General features: G+C 40.3%; 1 protein-coding gene across 1 annotated transcript; it reads left to right on the top strand.

Annotated features, from left to right (window-relative positions):
• The first annotated feature begins 13,156 nt into the window (after nt 1-13,156).
• Nucleotides 13,157-17,051, top strand: LOC107765282 (putative serine/threonine-protein kinase PBL21). Its single transcript, XM_016583910.2, has 6 exons — nt 13,157-13,831; nt 14,113-14,148; nt 14,275-14,459; nt 14,876-15,065; nt 15,712-16,100; nt 16,718-17,051. Exons 1-6 carry the CDS (start codon nt 13,744-13,746, stop codon nt 17,024-17,026), a joined length of 1,197 nt encoding a protein of 398 aa, XP_016439396.1. The 5' UTR covers nt 13,157-13,743; the 3' UTR covers nt 17,027-17,051.
• Nucleotides 17,052-17,053: the final 2 nt, after the last annotated feature.

The following is a 17,053-nucleotide window of genomic DNA, read 5'->3' as shown; positions in this document are numbered from 1 at the left end:
AAATAGAGTGTATGGACTTGCCACCAGTCACAAACGATTGGGCCGTACAAGCTTTCACCCAAGGACTTAACGGGCTAAGCTCGATAGCGTCACGTTGGCTGAAACAAAATTTAATCGAGTACCCTGCAATAACTTGGGCAGATGTACACAACCGGTACCAATCAAAAATCAGGGTCGAAGATGATCAATTGGGAGTTCCATATGGGCCCGTACGACAGAACCACACAACCACTAAAAATCAAAGGGAAGCCAACAGAGAGCAAAGGTCGAACAGAGATCGATACCAACCGTACGATACAGATCGGATGAACAACAGTTCAGCACGTGACACGGTTCGAAACAACCGAAGGATTGATCGGGGGCAAAATTCTCGGGGACTTATGAGCAATAGCGGCTTTGATAAATATACGGATCCTATAGAAATCCCTCGACTATCGGAGTATAATTTCAACATTGGTACATCTACCATCGTATCGGCCGTTGGACGCATCAAAGACACCAGATGGCCTCGACCCATGCAAACCGATCCTGCCCAAAGGAATCCCAATCAAATGTGCAAATATCATGGCACCCATGGTCACAAAATGGAATATTGCAGGCAACTAAGAGAGGAAGTGGCCCGCTTATTTAATAAAGGGCACCTTTGGGAATTTCTGAGCGATAGGGCGAAGAACCATTTTAGAGACAAGGAATTCGGTAAGCGAAACGAGCTAGAAGAACCGCAACACGTCATTCACATGATCGTCGGCGGCGTCGATGCCCCCCAAGGACTGATGCTTAAACACGCTAAAACGTCGATTGTGAAGCGATCTCAAACCCAAGATCATGCACCCGCAGGGACTTTATACTTCAGTGATGAAGATACAGAGGGAATCATCCAACCCCATAACGACGTGCTGGTAATATCCGTACTCATGAATAAAACTAAGATTAAGCGTGTGTTAATTGATCTAGGTAGCTCGGCCAATATCATCAGATCGAGGGTCATAGAATAGCTCGGCCTGCAGGATCAGGTCGTACCCGCAACTCTGGTTCTAAACGGATTTAATATGGCATGTGAAACCAATAAAGGCGAGATCACCCTACCGATAAACGTAGCCGGAGCCATCCAGCAAACAAAGTTTCACGTAATCGAAGGTGATATGAGATATAACACCCTCTTCGGAAGGCCGTGGATCCACAGCATGAGAGCCGTACCCTCGACCCTACACCAGGACCTCAAATTCCCAACATCGGAAGGTATCAAAATAATGTACGGGGAACAACCGGCTGCAAAGGAAATATTCTCTGTCGAAGAAGCAAAATCAATATCCTCACTTTTACCAATGAAAGGATCGGGTTCAAAGCTGAGCTCCAAATAGCAATCACAGACATCGGCTTCGATCCGACCAGGTAAGCAAAACATTGAAGAGGACGATGATGATCGATAGATCCCTCGATCCTTCGTAACCCCCGATGACTTTGATGCCACCAAATCAACAGTTGAGGAACTGGAGCAAATCGTACTGATCGAACACTGGCCCGAACAAAAGGTATACTTGGGAACGGGTTTGAGCCCCAAACTCAGAAAGAAACTCATTCAATTTCTTATCAATAACATCGATTGTTTTGCCTGGTCCCATCTAGATATAACAGGGATCCCGCCAGACATAACGGCGCACTAGCTAAGCTTAAACCCTATGTTCAGACCGGTGAAGCAAAAAAGAGGGCCCCAGTCTGAGGAAAAGCACGCATTCATAAAGGACGAGGTAACCAAACTTCTCAAGATAGGGTCCATTCGGGAAGTAAAATACCCTGAATGATTAGCCAATGTGGTTGTTGTACCTACAAAAGGAAACAAACTTAGAATGTGTATCGACTATAAGGATTTGAACAAAGCATGCCCCAAAGATTCCTTCTCACTGCCCAACATCGATCGTATGATCGATGCCATGGCCGGCCACGAGATTCTCACCTTTCTCGACGCCTATTCCGGGTATAATCAAATTCAGATAAATCCGGACGATCGGGAAAAGACTTCATTTGTGACCCGATATGGAACATATTGTTATAACGTAATGCCCTTCGGGCTAAAAAATATAGGAGCTACTTATCAACGCCTAGTAAACAGAATATTCGAAGAACAAATAGGTAAAATGATGGAAGTTTATATTGATGATATGCTAGTTGAGTCCTTGCGCGCAGAGGACCATTTGGCCCATTTCCAGGAAACGTTCAAGATTCTGAAAAAATTCAACATGAAGCTCAACCCCGAAAAATGTGCTTTCGGGGTCGGTTCGGAAAAGTTCCTCGGCTTCATGGTCTCAAATCGGGGAATTGAAATCAACCCTGACAAAATCAAGGCCATCGAAGACATCACCATCGTGGACAGCGTGAAAGCTGTACAAAGGTTAACGGGAAGAATTGCAGCCTTAGGCCGGTTCATTTCAAGATCATCGGATCGAAGTCACAAATTTTTCTCCATACTCAAAAAGAAGAACTACTTCGCCTAGACACCGGAATGCCAATAAGCGTTACAGGAATTGAAACGATACCTCTCGAGTCCGACATTGCTTCATACTCTTAAAGCGGACGAGCAGCTCTACATGTACTTGGCGGTATCGGAAGTCACCGTAAGCAGCGTCCTAGTTCGAGAAGAGCAAGGTACGCAATTTCTCATTTATTACATGAGTCGAACCTTAGGAGAAGCGGAAACTAGGTATCCGCACTTAGAAAAATTGGCACTTGCCCTAGTAAGCGCATCTAGAAAGTTAAGGCCGTATTTCCAATGTCACCCCATAAGCGTATTAACCACCTACCCACTCCGAAATATCTTACATAAGCCCGAACTATCAGGCCGATTGGCCAAATGGGCCATCGAACTCAGTGGATACGATATCGAATATCAATCCCGCATGGCCATCAAGTCTCAAATTTTGGCAGACTTCGTGGCCGACTTCACGCCGACCCTCATACCCGAAGTCAAAAGGGAACTCCTTTTGAAATCAGATATATCGTCCGGGGTATGGATCCTTTTTACGGATGGTGCTTCGAATATAAAGGGGTCCAGGTTAGGCATAGTTTTAAAACCCCACACGGGTAACGTTATTAGGAAATCTATTAAAACTATCAGGTTAACTAACAACGAGGCCGAGTATGAAGCCATGATTGCAAGTCTCGAACTAGCTAGAAACTTGGGAGCAGAAGTCATTGAGGCGCACTGTGACTCCTTGCTGGTGGTGAGTCAAGTAAACAAAACCTTCAAAGTCAGAGAAGGTAGGATGCAAAGGTATCTGGAAAAACTGTTTACCACCTTACACCATTTCAAACAATGGACCCTACAGCATGTCCCCCGAGAATGGAATAATGAGGCCGATGCTCTAGCAAATTTGGGATCGTCAGTCGAGGTAGGTGATTTGAGCTCGGAGACTATCGTCCAACTTTCAAGATCGGTAATCGAAGAAGGGAATGCCGAAATAAATTCTACTAGCTTAACCTGGGATTGGAGAAACAAGTATATTGAGTACTTAAAAAAGGGAAAGCTCCCTTCAGACCCTAAAGATTCCAGGGCCCTACGGACTAAAGCTGCTCGATTTAAGTTGGTTGCGGACGGAACACTATATCGAAGAACATTCGATGGACTGATGGCGGTATGTGTGGGTCCGGGAGATACCAATTATATCCTCCGGGAAATACACGAGGGCACTTGTGGCAATCACTCTGGCGCCGACACATTAGTCCGAAAAGTGATTAGAGCGGGGTATTATTGAATCGATATGGGCAAAGATGCGAAAGAATTTGTTCGTAAATGTGATAAATGTCAGAGGTTTGCGCCAATGATCCATCAAGCCGGGGAGCAACTTCACTCGGTTCTATCCCCGTGGCCATTCATGAAATGGGGGATGGACATCGTCGGCCCTCTGCCGTCGACCCCAGGTAAAGCCAAATTCATTTTATTTATGACTGACTATTTTTCTAAGTGGGTTGAAGCGCAGGCGTTCGAGAAAATAAGAGAGAAAGAAGTCATAGACTTTATTTGGGATCATATCATATGCCGATTCGGGATACCCGCCGAAATAGTATGTGACAATGGGAAGCAATTTGTTGGCAGCAAAATCACAAAATTCCTCGAAGATCACAAAATAAGAAGGATATTATCAACACCATACCACCCCACTGGGAACGGTCAAGTCGAATCAACGAACAAGACTATTCTTCAAAACCTGAAGAAGAGATTGAACGTCGCGAAAGGAAAATGGAGAGAAATCCTGCCCGAAGTCCTTTGGGCATACCAAACAACGTCAAAATCTAGTACGGGGGCAACCCTGTTCTCCTTAGTATATGGTTCTGAAGCTTTGATACCAGTCAAAGTCGGTGAACCTAGTCCCAGATTTTGATTCATGATAGAAGAATCAAATAACGAGGCCATGAACACCAGTCTTGAATTATCGGACGAAGGACGAGAAGTTGCCCTCATCCGACTGGCCGCCCAAAAGCAACGAATCGAAAGGTACTATAATCGAAGAACTAGACTCCGCCATTTCAAGCCCGGGGACTTAGTGTTAAGAAAGGTCACCATCAATACTCGGAATCCAAACGAAGGAAAATTGGGACCAAATTGGGAAGGACCATACCAGGTGCTCGAGAACGTTGGAAAAGGATCATACAGGCTCGGCATCATAAACGGCAAACAACTATCAAGCAGTTGGAATGTATCACATCCAAAACGGTACTACTGCTAAAGGCACGGCCTTTCCATAATCATCTAACTAACCCATGCAGAAGTCCGAAAGAGAGCTGAAGAAGATCTTCCAATCAAGAGCATGCATTGCACTCTTTTTCCCTTAGACCGGTTTTCTCCCAAATAGGTTTTTCGGCAAGGTTTTTAATGAGGCAACCATCGATCGTGCTGCACTTTCAACAATATCCGAGGCCTCTTTCAGACAGACCTCGAATACCGGGGGGCATCAGGACCCTCAAATACATCGAGTTCAGATACAAGAAAGTCATCTCACAAATAGCGTTCCAACAGGAAAAATTGTAAGAGCCGAATGGTCAAAATGAACCATGCTCATATAGATTGGCCCAAACATAAACACATGTGCAATGACTTGAGATTTATTGTTCAACAAGAATTAAAGATTCACTCGAATATTAAGCCTATGGGCTACTATTATTCCGAGTTCGAGCAAGCACTCACTCGACCATTAAGCCTACGGGCTACTTATATTCCGAGTTCGAAACATTCATTCGAATATTAAGCCTACGGGTTACTGTTGTTCCGAGTTCGAGAAAGCACTCACTCGACCATTAGGCCTACGGGCCATATTATCTCGAGTTCGAAACATTCACTCGACCATTAAGCCTACAGGCTACTGTTATTCCGAGTTCGAGCAAGCGCTCACTTGACAATTAAGCCTACGGGCTATATTATCTCGAGTTCGAAACATTCACTCGAATATTAAAGACCAGTCGAAGCTACTGTTATTCCGAGTTCGAGTTCAAAATATTCACTCGACCATTAAGCCTACGGGCTACTGTTATTCCGAGTTCGAGCAAGCGCTCACTCGACAATTAAGCCTACGGGCCATATTATCTCGAGTTCGAAACATTCACTCGAATATTAAGCCTACGGGCTACTGTTATTCCAAGTTCGAGCAAGCTCTCACTCGACCATTAAGCATACAGGCTACTTTCATTCCAAGTTCAAAATAATCACTCGAATATTAATCCTACGGGCCACATGATCTCAAGTTCGAAACATTCACTCGATGATTAAGCCTACGGGCTACTGTTATTCTGAGTTCGAGCAAGCACTCACTTGACGGCTAATAAGCTACTTTTACTCTAAGTTTACGTTAACTCAACCATTACATTACACCTACGGATTATGTTCCTTCGAAGTTTGAATCATCGACTCAACAAGCAAACCCAGGGGCTACAAATCTGATCGATCAGAGAAACTACAAGGTCAACATTCGATTAAAAGTCTTCACAAAACAAAAACAAGTCGACCTGATTACACATGTATATACAAAAATTGCCTACGAGATTAATGTACAAACATCAAGAATTAGAAACTAAGCTTCCTGGTCGAGCTCTTCCCTGTCCTCGGATCCCCTTTTGCTACCATCATCATCATTATCGTCAGAAGCCAAGGCTTCAGCTTCCGCTTCGAGCTCTTTTGCCTTTTTTACCTCTTCGGCAAGGTCGAAATCTCGAGCGTGTATCTCCTCGAGGGTCTCCCTCCGAGACCTACACTTAGCAAGTTTGGCAACCCAATGAGCTCGAGTGTCGGCGGTCTTTGCCGCTTCCCGGGCCTCTATCTGAGCAGCCTCAGCATCAGCCTGATATACAACAATGGACTTATCTGCCAAGACTTTCGACGACTCAACCTCCGCCTTAGCCTCAGCAAGTCGTGTTTCAAGCTCCTCGATCTTCTTAGCTTGAACCGACCCCTTTTGCTTGACACTTCGAAGTTGAACGTCGGCCGATAATAATTTTGTTAAGATGGTTTCTTTTTCCGCTGCTAGGCGGTCGAGGGTCTCCTTCCACCGATTGCATTCAGCTCGGATTTGATCGACTTCTTCTCGAAGTAACCCGATCTTTTCGATCATTTGCTGCAACTGAGACAACGAAGAGTTAACTTCCACGGTTGAGTCAGACCCATACTTTAACATAATGAGGCTCACCTGTTTATCAAGCTTGACCCCTTCTTCACGGACCTTAGCCAAATCCGTTTGGAGGTCCTTTATAGCCTCATCCTTTTGGCTGCAAAGAAGCCGCAGGGCATCTCTTTCACCTGAGACCTTCCGGAGCTCGGCCTCACAATGGCTAAAATTGACTCGAAACCTACCAATGTCCTGCACAGTAAGAAACACAAAGTCAAGTATGGAAAAGAACAAATAAATGAAGTATGGAAGAATCATTACCCGAGTAATGAAACGTTGAGCCTCCTCCAATAAAAGAGAAGCGTCACCGATATCAGAACCGTCGTCGACTCTAGTAAAACAATCCCCGAAAGGATCCCCTGCACCAGAGCCTGCGCCGATATCAGGAGTCTTCAATTCCTTCAGCGCCTCCTCAGAAAAAGATGGAGGAGAAGGCGAATCACCCATTGTCATAGCCCCGAGCAAATCGCTCGGAGTACTCCAGTCGAGATTCTGGTCTTCGGGAACAACCCCGACAGGTACAGCCGCCATCGGCTCGGGAGCTCTAGCAACCTCGATGGCCTCCGTAGACCGAACTACCAAAGCCGAGGAGCTATTTTCTTATTCTTATTCTTCTTCTCTCAGTCGTTGGACCGAGTCAATCGAAAGGGCAATTGTTTTTCTCTTCACCCTGCGAGTTTTGGGCTTGGGGTCCTCTAACCGAGAGGAAGCTTTTCGCTTCTTATCTTCCCCATGTTTAGGGACCAGGGACTTGTTTCTTTCCTCGCCGCTCGAAGGCCTCAAAACGGCATCCCTGGTTACACCTGCACAAGAGGAAATCGGTAACGAATAGAATGCAAAGAATACTTCAAAGGAAACAAGAAGCAAACCTCACCATGGTTCTTGGCCTCCCATCTGCCTTTTGCCAAATCACGCCAAGCGCGCTCGGCGTAAGAGGAGGTTGAGGCCAACTTCCGAACCCAGTCCTCGAGGTCGGGTACCGCTTGTGGCATCCAAGGGGCAGTTGAACATAAGGGAAGGACATCAGAAAAAATCGAAAAAGCACCTGAAAAGTGAACAAAAATCACTTACGGTCAAAATTCCATTCCTCAAGGAACAACATCTTCTCCTCCGGAATGATATCACGGGTCCTCACTCGGATATAACGACCCATCCAACCTCGATCCTTGTCTTCATCGATGCTCGACATCAATGCCTTCGATGCCCGATGATGAAGTCTGATTAGTCCTCGAAAGATCTGAGGCCGATACAGTCAGATGAGGTGGTTCAGAGAAAAATTCAACCATCCGGCTTTGGTAGAGAAGAAGCGCAATAAGATCACTAAACGCCATAAATAGGGATGGATTTGGCCAAGGGTGACTTGATACCTTTTGCAAAAATTAATAATCACCGGGTCGACGGGTCCCAGTGTGAAGGGATAAGTATAAACACTTAAAAAACCCTCCACATAAGTGGTAACATCCTCGTCGGAAGACGGAATTTGCAGCATGGCCTCGGAACCACAGTTGCAGTCTTTTCGGACGGCCTCGAGGTGATCCTCCGTTATAGAGCATGTATACATCGATACGTGTTCACATCGACCCCGAACGGAAGAAGGGTTCTCAACCTTAAAATCAATTTTCAAAATGCACGGGCAAGGAACATAGTCATGAACTGACGGCTCCACCGGCGCCTTATCATCAGACAGCCGTGAGGAAGAGGCTTTTTCCTTTTGAGGTACAGTTTTGGAAGTTTTCGCCATTGATTTGAAAGGAAAGAGTGCAAGGGAAGAAATAGACAACACCAAAATTCTGGTATGAACGGCCCCGTAGCAGCAAAGTAGAGAGGATAAATAGGAAAGTCTGGAGGAAGAGAAGGTGCAAAAATGGTAAAAATTGTGTGGAAAGATTATTTATAGACTAAAGCCTGACGGTTCGGTATCAGCGGTGGTCGACTACCGTCTGACACACATTAAATGCCTCGGTAAAACCGAGCCGATGGGACAGCCATCATATACGTCGAGATCGGATTCGATAGAAACGTCGGCATAAATTTGATCGAGCCGCAGGGAAATCATATCGTTCCTCGCCACATACTTTTCGAGAAACGAGGGGACTATCTGTGTACGGTCAAAACCGATTCTCAGTCATAAAGACCGGTCAAGACAATAACATTTCAATCGAAGGGTATCCACATGGCGAGCTCGGACGAATTCCAAAGTAGAGACGTCGAGCTTCGAGCCATAAGACCAATCAACCGCAAAACTCGATATCATTATCGAACCCGCGTCTGGATCGGACTACGGGATAACGACGACCGATACAGGACCCGAATATCGATGCTCCAAGGTAGAATCGAGCTCGAACTAAGACTGGGGATTCGGTCTAGCACCAAGCTCGAGTCAGTGCCAAGCTCGCAAGACAAGAGCTGTTACAACCACACTAAGGGAGAGAATCTTGGCAAGAATTAAGGGAGGGACAAACCATCATGGGTTCTCCACTATATGTATTATTTTATGTTGATACAAATAAAGTAGTGACCCTCTACTATAAAAGGGGAGATAGACTGCAATAGGAAGGGCATCAAGATTTCATTGTACTTGTTCTTCTAATATTTTTCAGTCTTCCCTTCCATCATTTTCTATTTTCACAGCAAAAATACATGTATTGTCATTTTATATCAAAAAATTTTGCATACCCTTAGAACCATATCTAAATTTAACGTTATCCGATTTTTCGGATAAACAGATTGATTTCTCAAGTTTTTATTGGTCTTGACTTTTCAGAAATGAGTCCATTAATTAACCTTTATCTTCATCCACCCTTTTACGATAAGAGATTGCATATAAAATCAAGCTTGCATTAGGTTTGAAGTTTAACCTGATCATAACCTTTTGACCGAAACCTAAGGTCTAAGAAATGCACAGTTGTATAGGGACTCGAGCATGTTAATTATTGTTGAAGTCTTTTCAGAAATCACTATTGTTCGGTGGTTATTAATTTTCTATAGCTATCATATATATAATTACTTTCAATAGCTACTATTCAGTTATTACGGTAATATATTCGTTGATTTGTGTTGTTGTATTTATGAATACAACAGCAAATAACGCCTAAAAATCAGGGCAGTCCAGTTGTACGCGCATGTATATTCGCGCCATGTATTCATGAATATAGTAACAAAAAGAGCCTAAAATCATGGCAGTCCAGCTGAACGCGCATGTATTCACATGCATTCGTGATGTTGTATTCATGAATACAACAGTAAAAAGCGCCTAAAATCAAGGCAGTCCAGCTGTACGCACATATATTCACGTGTATTCGCGCCATGTATTCATGAATACAGTAACGACAATCTTCTTAAAAATATGTATATTCAGCTGTCTAATGACGGAAATAATATCAATTAGCATGATACACTCCTAATATAACTCAACAAAATCAATTCTAACATGCCTCTTTATCAACTCAACTAATTAGAATGATTTTTCAGTTGTATATAATTTTTGTATTTAGTGTGTTTCAATATTTGTTTTTACTGTTGCATTCATTAGATTCAACGTTTGTGTTTACTGTATTCGCTATTTTATATTCAGTGTATCCAAATATATTTGTATTAACAGTATTTTAGTTATTCCTAATACATGATGTTACTGTTATATTCAGTATATTTCATTGGTTGTATTCACTGTATTTCTATTTGTATTCAGTATTTTATTTTAATGTATTTCGCTATATTTTAAAATTAAATGTATTCACTGTTTATGTTTTGTTCTATTTTAATGTTTATATTTAGTGTATTTCAATATTTATATCATATATTCATGCATACTGTACAAGTGTATTCAGTTGTGTTAAAAAAATACACACCTTCGAAATACGTAAACACATGCTAAAATAATATATTTATACAAAAATACAATGTGTTTGAGTGAATTTGTATAAAATACAATGTAATTGTATCATTGTATGTGACTAAATAGCAAAGAAAAGAAGAAAGTTTATCGAGATGGTATTTTCCGGCCAAGACTCCTTGTATCGCTTCATTACCCCTTCCATTGCAATTTATAACGCTTCCAATTCGACCATTTCTTCCTCTTTCTCTCTTACTACGCTAAGAATCCCTCTTTCTCTTCAATCTCACCGTCGCCCAAGGTATCTCCGCTTCCTTTTTTGATTATAGGTTTACTTTTATGTTTCTGATTTTGAGATTTTTAGGCTTTCTGTCATGATTTGTTTCTCTTTCGTGTATCTATGATTCGGCCTATTTTGCTCGAAGAGAGATAGAAGAAAGAGAGAAATAAGAAAATTCTGATAGAGAATCGTATGTTAATTGAAAGAAGAGAGAGGAAAAATAAAAATAGCGTATTTAATGTCTTATTTCATGCCTTAATGGTAGTATATACCATAAATACTTATTTTGCTATAAAATATAAAAGGTAACTATAGAAACTAATATTTTAAAATAATTTTGGTTTATAATAAATAGGGTGTATACCTTTGCTATATGAGGTAAAATTTCCTTAAATTAAAGCTTACTTAATAACTATTTGGATCTTTTTGGTCTAGGAAGTTTAAGACCATAATTAGATTTGTTCTTTTTCTATTATAGTACTTTACCATTAACTAGAAATGATAATTTAGAGCCCAGTTTCTTTTTTGAAAAGTTCATACCTAAATTAATTTTGAAATATGTGTTAGCATAATGCTAGAATATTATTACATATGTATGAAGCAAACCGTACATGAATTTAGAATTTAGTTTTTGTCAAATGGCATACGTCATCTCCCCCAACACTTCACATACCCCATTTTTCTTTCTCAAATTCGGGTTTGTGTGAACTATGTTGAGCCTAACTAATTCAATTACAAATATATCTTACTTTAAGCGTCGAGTCAATTCAGCACTTATTGTTCTTTGACATAACCAGCAATAACTCAAGAGGCTAAATATCTATAAAAAAAAAATATAATGGTAATGTTTGAATCAGTTTATACTAATCTCAACTATTTCACTCATGAGTATCTGCTCCCTAGCTTCCATTAGGAACCACTAAGCATTTTTAATTTGTCTCTTGTGGGATTTAATTTGAACATTGGTCTCGCATAGCTTTCATTCCACCTCATGACCGCTAAGCCACAATCATAAAGTATCTCAAGAAGGCTAAATATTTCTTCTTTGCATGTAAAACAAGATTTGGAGATAGGGGGTGATTTGCAAGAATGGTCTTAGAAGTGGGCGATCTTAATTTTTTGACCTTGCTTGTCCCATGGACAGAATTTTAAGTTTAATAAGTGTTGCCCCTCGCTTGACTTATGGGTAACACTTTTAATTTTTGACCTTAAACGTTTGTCAATGGGGCAAACAAGGATAAAAATCAAGACCATTCGTTTTCAAGATCATTTGATGTAATTTCCTGGAGATAAAGGATCACATTGCAGGAGAGCCAATGTGGGTTTCCATTAGCTCCTGCCTCTACCAAAACTTGGACAGAAAATGGGCCTTGCCTATTGAAGATCGTAATTAGTGGACCTCTTGACATTGTCTGAACAGTCAAGTCTACTGGGCTGCTGGGTTCTTCCAGGCCACAGCCTTGTCCATTTAACGGACCAAAAAGTCTTTTTATTTTCCATTTCAAGAATTAACCTAAATAGTCGTCAATTTAATCATTTAAATATGTATGTATGTGTATGTATGTTCCAGTCTGCTTTAATTAATTTTTTCAGTTAACTTCATTTTTTTCAAAGTTGTCCTTGGAGTAAAGAGCCTATGAGTACTTGTTATATTTCTAATAAACAAATAAAGGTTAATATGAACAATTTTATTGCTAATTAATGCTAAAATGTGAATTACTTATTATGTGTGAAAATAGGCAAAAAATTAATTATATATATATATATATATATATATATATATATATATATATATATATATGTATGTATGTATGTATGTATGTATGTATGTATGTATGTATGTATAGATTAGAAAAAAAATATATTAATTGCATCCATCCAGCTTTTTGTGTATAGACCCTTTTAGAAATCCAATGGAACAAAGGTCTTGTGGTCCATTCTTGAGATTTAATACTGTTGCTTTAGAATTTTGGATATCTTTTTTTGGAAAACTGTACTGCTAGTTGAGTAGGTGAAACTATTAAATATAGTCTCGTGCTTGCGATCACGACAGGATAACAACACGTTCATGTTGATGATTGATAAAAAACAAAATATAGAAAAAATTTAGTACACACACTCACGTATATAGTGAAAACGTTACATCGGTCCTTGGTCCGTTGACCACACAGGTACTCCTATGACATAATGTTACTCAGAATCTACTTCCAACAGAACGGTAGTCCTAAGTAACTGTTCTCAGAGACTCCTTGTCAACGGAAACACCGCAAAATACTCTATACATCGTTAGTGTAAAATTATTTTTATCACTATCCGTCACCCAAAAAATATATACATTACATTGGCCACAAGATATAATGACCTCATAATAATAATTACTTTGGGAGGGTGGTGGTGAAAGAAGAGCTACCGCTAAAGCTGGCGCTAAACGAGGAGCTCGAAGAATTTTGCTAAATTCAGAAATTTTGGGACATCCAACGTGTTATTTTCTTGATTTGTTGATATGGTCATAGCAGACCAAAAATTTAGGACCTATTTTTGGTTCAATATTCCCCTCACGTTGTATAATTTTTGGAGACTTTTAATATTATTAATAACAATACTTGTCTTCATTACATTTGTCCTTTAATTTTTTGTTAGGTTGTTTTACTGTGTTTGCATATCTATGAATGTGAAAGCTTTACTATTTTTTCTAAATTTTCACCATTTTCTCGTCATAGAGTCAGGGCTACTCATTTTCCAAAGGGAGAGGGAATAAACCATCTCTCTTTCCTCATCAGCTCCATTTGCATTTGTTTTTCTGATTCCTCCTCTTTTCTTTTCTCTTTCTTGTATATATTCATTATGGTGCTATGTTCTTGTAATTGTTGCAATTATGTAATCAACAAATAATTCTAGCTGAAATTTGAGGTGGGCTTTTCTGATTTCTGAAAGTTCTGCATTTGTTTGGGAAATAATCAGCCAAATCAAAGACAAAAAAAATGAGTTGCTTTTCTTGCATGAGCCCTCGTCCTAAGAATGTTAGAGAATATGATGAAGACATGGTCCAACGATCCAACAGTTCTGCAGGTTTACATATTCTATCTGTCCTTTTGCTGTTATATTTTGTATACAGCATGGTAACTATGTTGTTGGCATCCTCCAAAAATATTGTGTCGGATCATCTAAAATGGAATAACTTTTGAAGGAATCCGACACATAGGCACTTTTGAAGGATCCGAGCAACATAGCCTCAGAATCCAATATCTGATACAATATGTCTATTATTATCAATTCTTTAATTATGATATCTTAGATGTTATACAATGTGCTTATGTTCTTGCTACAATCTGCAAATTTTGAGTTTGCAGTGCACGCTAGGGGGGAATCTAGTGATTCTGGAAGTGGTAAGGATATCATTAAATTAGGATTGTCTGAGATTCTAATTACATTTGGGAGAGGCAGAATTTAATCAAATATGTTTCAATTTTTTTCCCCATTTTTGTGGGACATTGGATACTATTCATGCATAGGAAGTGGGAGAAAGGAAGGTTCTTCGAAAGGTAAAAGCAGGGAAAGTAACAACCAGAGCAGCGATGTCGCTCGCAGTTTCACATTCAAGGAGCTTACCACAGCAACTCAGAATTTTAGGGAAACTAATCTTATCGGAGAAGGTGGTTTTGGATGTGTCTACAAAGGCCGCCTTGATTCTGGCTTGGCAAGTTTTCTCCTTTCCAAATTTTGCTGGTTCAATTCTCATTTAAGTTTTCTAACTTACTATGCACCTATGGTTAATTTACTTTGTATTAGTCTTTGTAACTGATAGAAGACGGGAAAGAAAGATGGTTTTTACATGGTCAATGTTGGAAAACAACTTATCTTTAACTATCTTCACTATTAAAAGAGAAAATTTTTAGAGTGGCTGGCAGTTGTAGCAACGGCGAAGCTAGGAATTTTGCTTAGGGTGTTCCAGGTTTTATGTATATGTATAAAGAGTAATATTTGACCTATATATATACAATAGTATAATTTTCTGGCGAAGGGTATTTACATGACCACTCTTCGCTCGCTGTAGCTCTACACCTGGTTGTTGATGATATATTGTGTTTCCTTGTGCTTTGGTCATATGAACAGATTGTCGCAATCAAACAACTTAATCTTGAAGGCCTTCAAGGGAACCAAGAATTTATTGTGGAGGTCCTGATGTTGAGTTTACTACATCATAAAAATCTTGTTAACCTGATTGGATACTGCACTCATGGAGATCAGAGGCTTTTGGTTTACGAGTTCATGCCAATGGGTAGCTTGGAGAATCATCTTTTTGGTAATTTTGATTCTGCCAACCACCACCTATAATATCTCTAGAAATTTTCTTGCTTGTATAATCGATTTTGAGTTTTGTTGCCTAAGCTTTACTAGACAAGTTATTCGTCTTCCAACAGAATTTGGAAGCTTTCTCGACAGTAATGTATGATTCTGGTATTAAAAACAGAATTTGTCCAGCTCACATGTGACCAGGAGGTCACGGGTTCAAGCCATGGAAACAGCCTCTTGCAGAAATGCAGGATAAGGCTGCGTACAATAGATTCTTCTGGTCCGGCCCTTCCCCGGACCCCACGCATAGCGGGAGTTTAGTGCACCGGGTTGCCCTTTTGTCCAGCTCACTAATAAGTTATGGCTTTGTCCTAATATTATGGTGGCTAAATTCTCAGTGATCATAGCTTTTGTTTTCATAGCATATGAGATGTTAATTCAAGAACCTCTTCTCTAACTTTTGAGTTGCCTTTCTTGGCTCTAGTAATTGCCTGGACAAGTTAAGCTCATGTCTCACTAGTGTGCCTCTAGGCCCTCTATTAATATGATAATTGTTTGATATCCTCGTAACTGCTCCTTTAGTTTTCGCGTTATTACTGTAGTGGTCCTTTTTTGGGGGATGTATCCTAACTGTCTGTTATTGTTGATGTTCAAAGATTTAGAACCGGGGACGGAGCCACTGAGTTGGAGAACAAGACTAAAGATTGCTGCAGGCGCAGCTCATGGACTTGAGTATCTACACAAAGCAAATCCGCCCGTCATTTACCGTGACTTGAAAACATCAAATATATTATTGGACAATGAATTCAATCCAAAGCTATCAGATTTTGGACTTGCAAAGCTCGGACCTGTAGGTGACAACACTCACGTTTCAACAAGAGTGATGGGAACCTATGGATATTGTGCCCCTGAGTATGCCATGACTGGAAAGTTGACTTTGAAATCTGACATCTATAGCATGGGTGTTGTTCTATTGGAGCTAATAACGGGGCGAAAGGCTTATGACACCTCTAAGAAACCTGGAGAACAGAACCTTGTTGTTTGGGTGAGTTATATATCTAAGTCTGAATACTAAGGTTTCTTTTTAGGACCAGCTCAGTTCTTCCCAATTTCTGATCGATTCCACTATTGTCCAACAGATAACCTTTAACGTTATTTCATTGCTTATTAAATGTATTTGGATTTAAAGAATTATGTACTTCACATCATGCGTGTGTTGTTACTTTTCTGAAGTCTCCTAGGAGTTTTGAACCAATTCTATAAGAATACATTCTAAGTAGAAAATATTACTATTCATATTCTTGCAACATTTGGCCATTATTTCAAATGGAACACTAGTATGTTGATTAAACTCTGCATCTTACCAAATTCAGACTTAGTTTATAACTTTCAAGATTTATTGCATACTCTACATCTTACTACATTCAGACTTAGTTTATAACTTTCAAGATTTATTGCATCTTTTATCCCAGTCTTGCCAAGCTTGCTCCAGATCCTTCTTGAAAAATTATATCATGTTAATAGTTTTTTATTCAAAACAAAGATGGAGTAATGTAACATAAATCCTGAACCCGACTTCCCACCCAAATTCGAAACGTTCTTTTTTTGTTTATGTACAATGTCTAGGATTTTTTAGCTAAGAAGCTCTTCACTTGGTTGCAGTCTAGTCCTTTCCTCAAGGACCGGAGGAAGTATGTTCATATGGTTGAACCGTCGTTGCATGGTCAGTTCTCTGCTCGCTGTTTGCACCATGCAGTTGCTATTACCGCAATGTGTCTTCAGGAACAAGCCAATTTTCGCCCCATGATCAGCGATATTGTTACAGCCCTTGACTATCTTGTCGCTCAAGCACAAAACTCAGGTCCACATAGAGGTGGTTCACACTCTGGCAAGCAAACGTCTCCATCAGAAGAAGAGTTTAACGGCAGTACAAGAAAGCGAAGTTTTGAAAACATCTCTGTTACATTTTAAGTTTTTTTCTGATCAAACAGCTAGATT

This window comes from Nicotiana tabacum, chromosome 15 (assembly GCF_000715075.1).
Source record: "Nicotiana tabacum cultivar K326 chromosome 15, ASM71507v2, whole genome shotgun sequence".
Taxonomy (NCBI): Eukaryota; Viridiplantae; Streptophyta; class Magnoliopsida; order Solanales; family Solanaceae; genus Nicotiana; species Nicotiana tabacum.
This window is presented reverse-complemented; position numbering and strand designations above follow the sequence as displayed.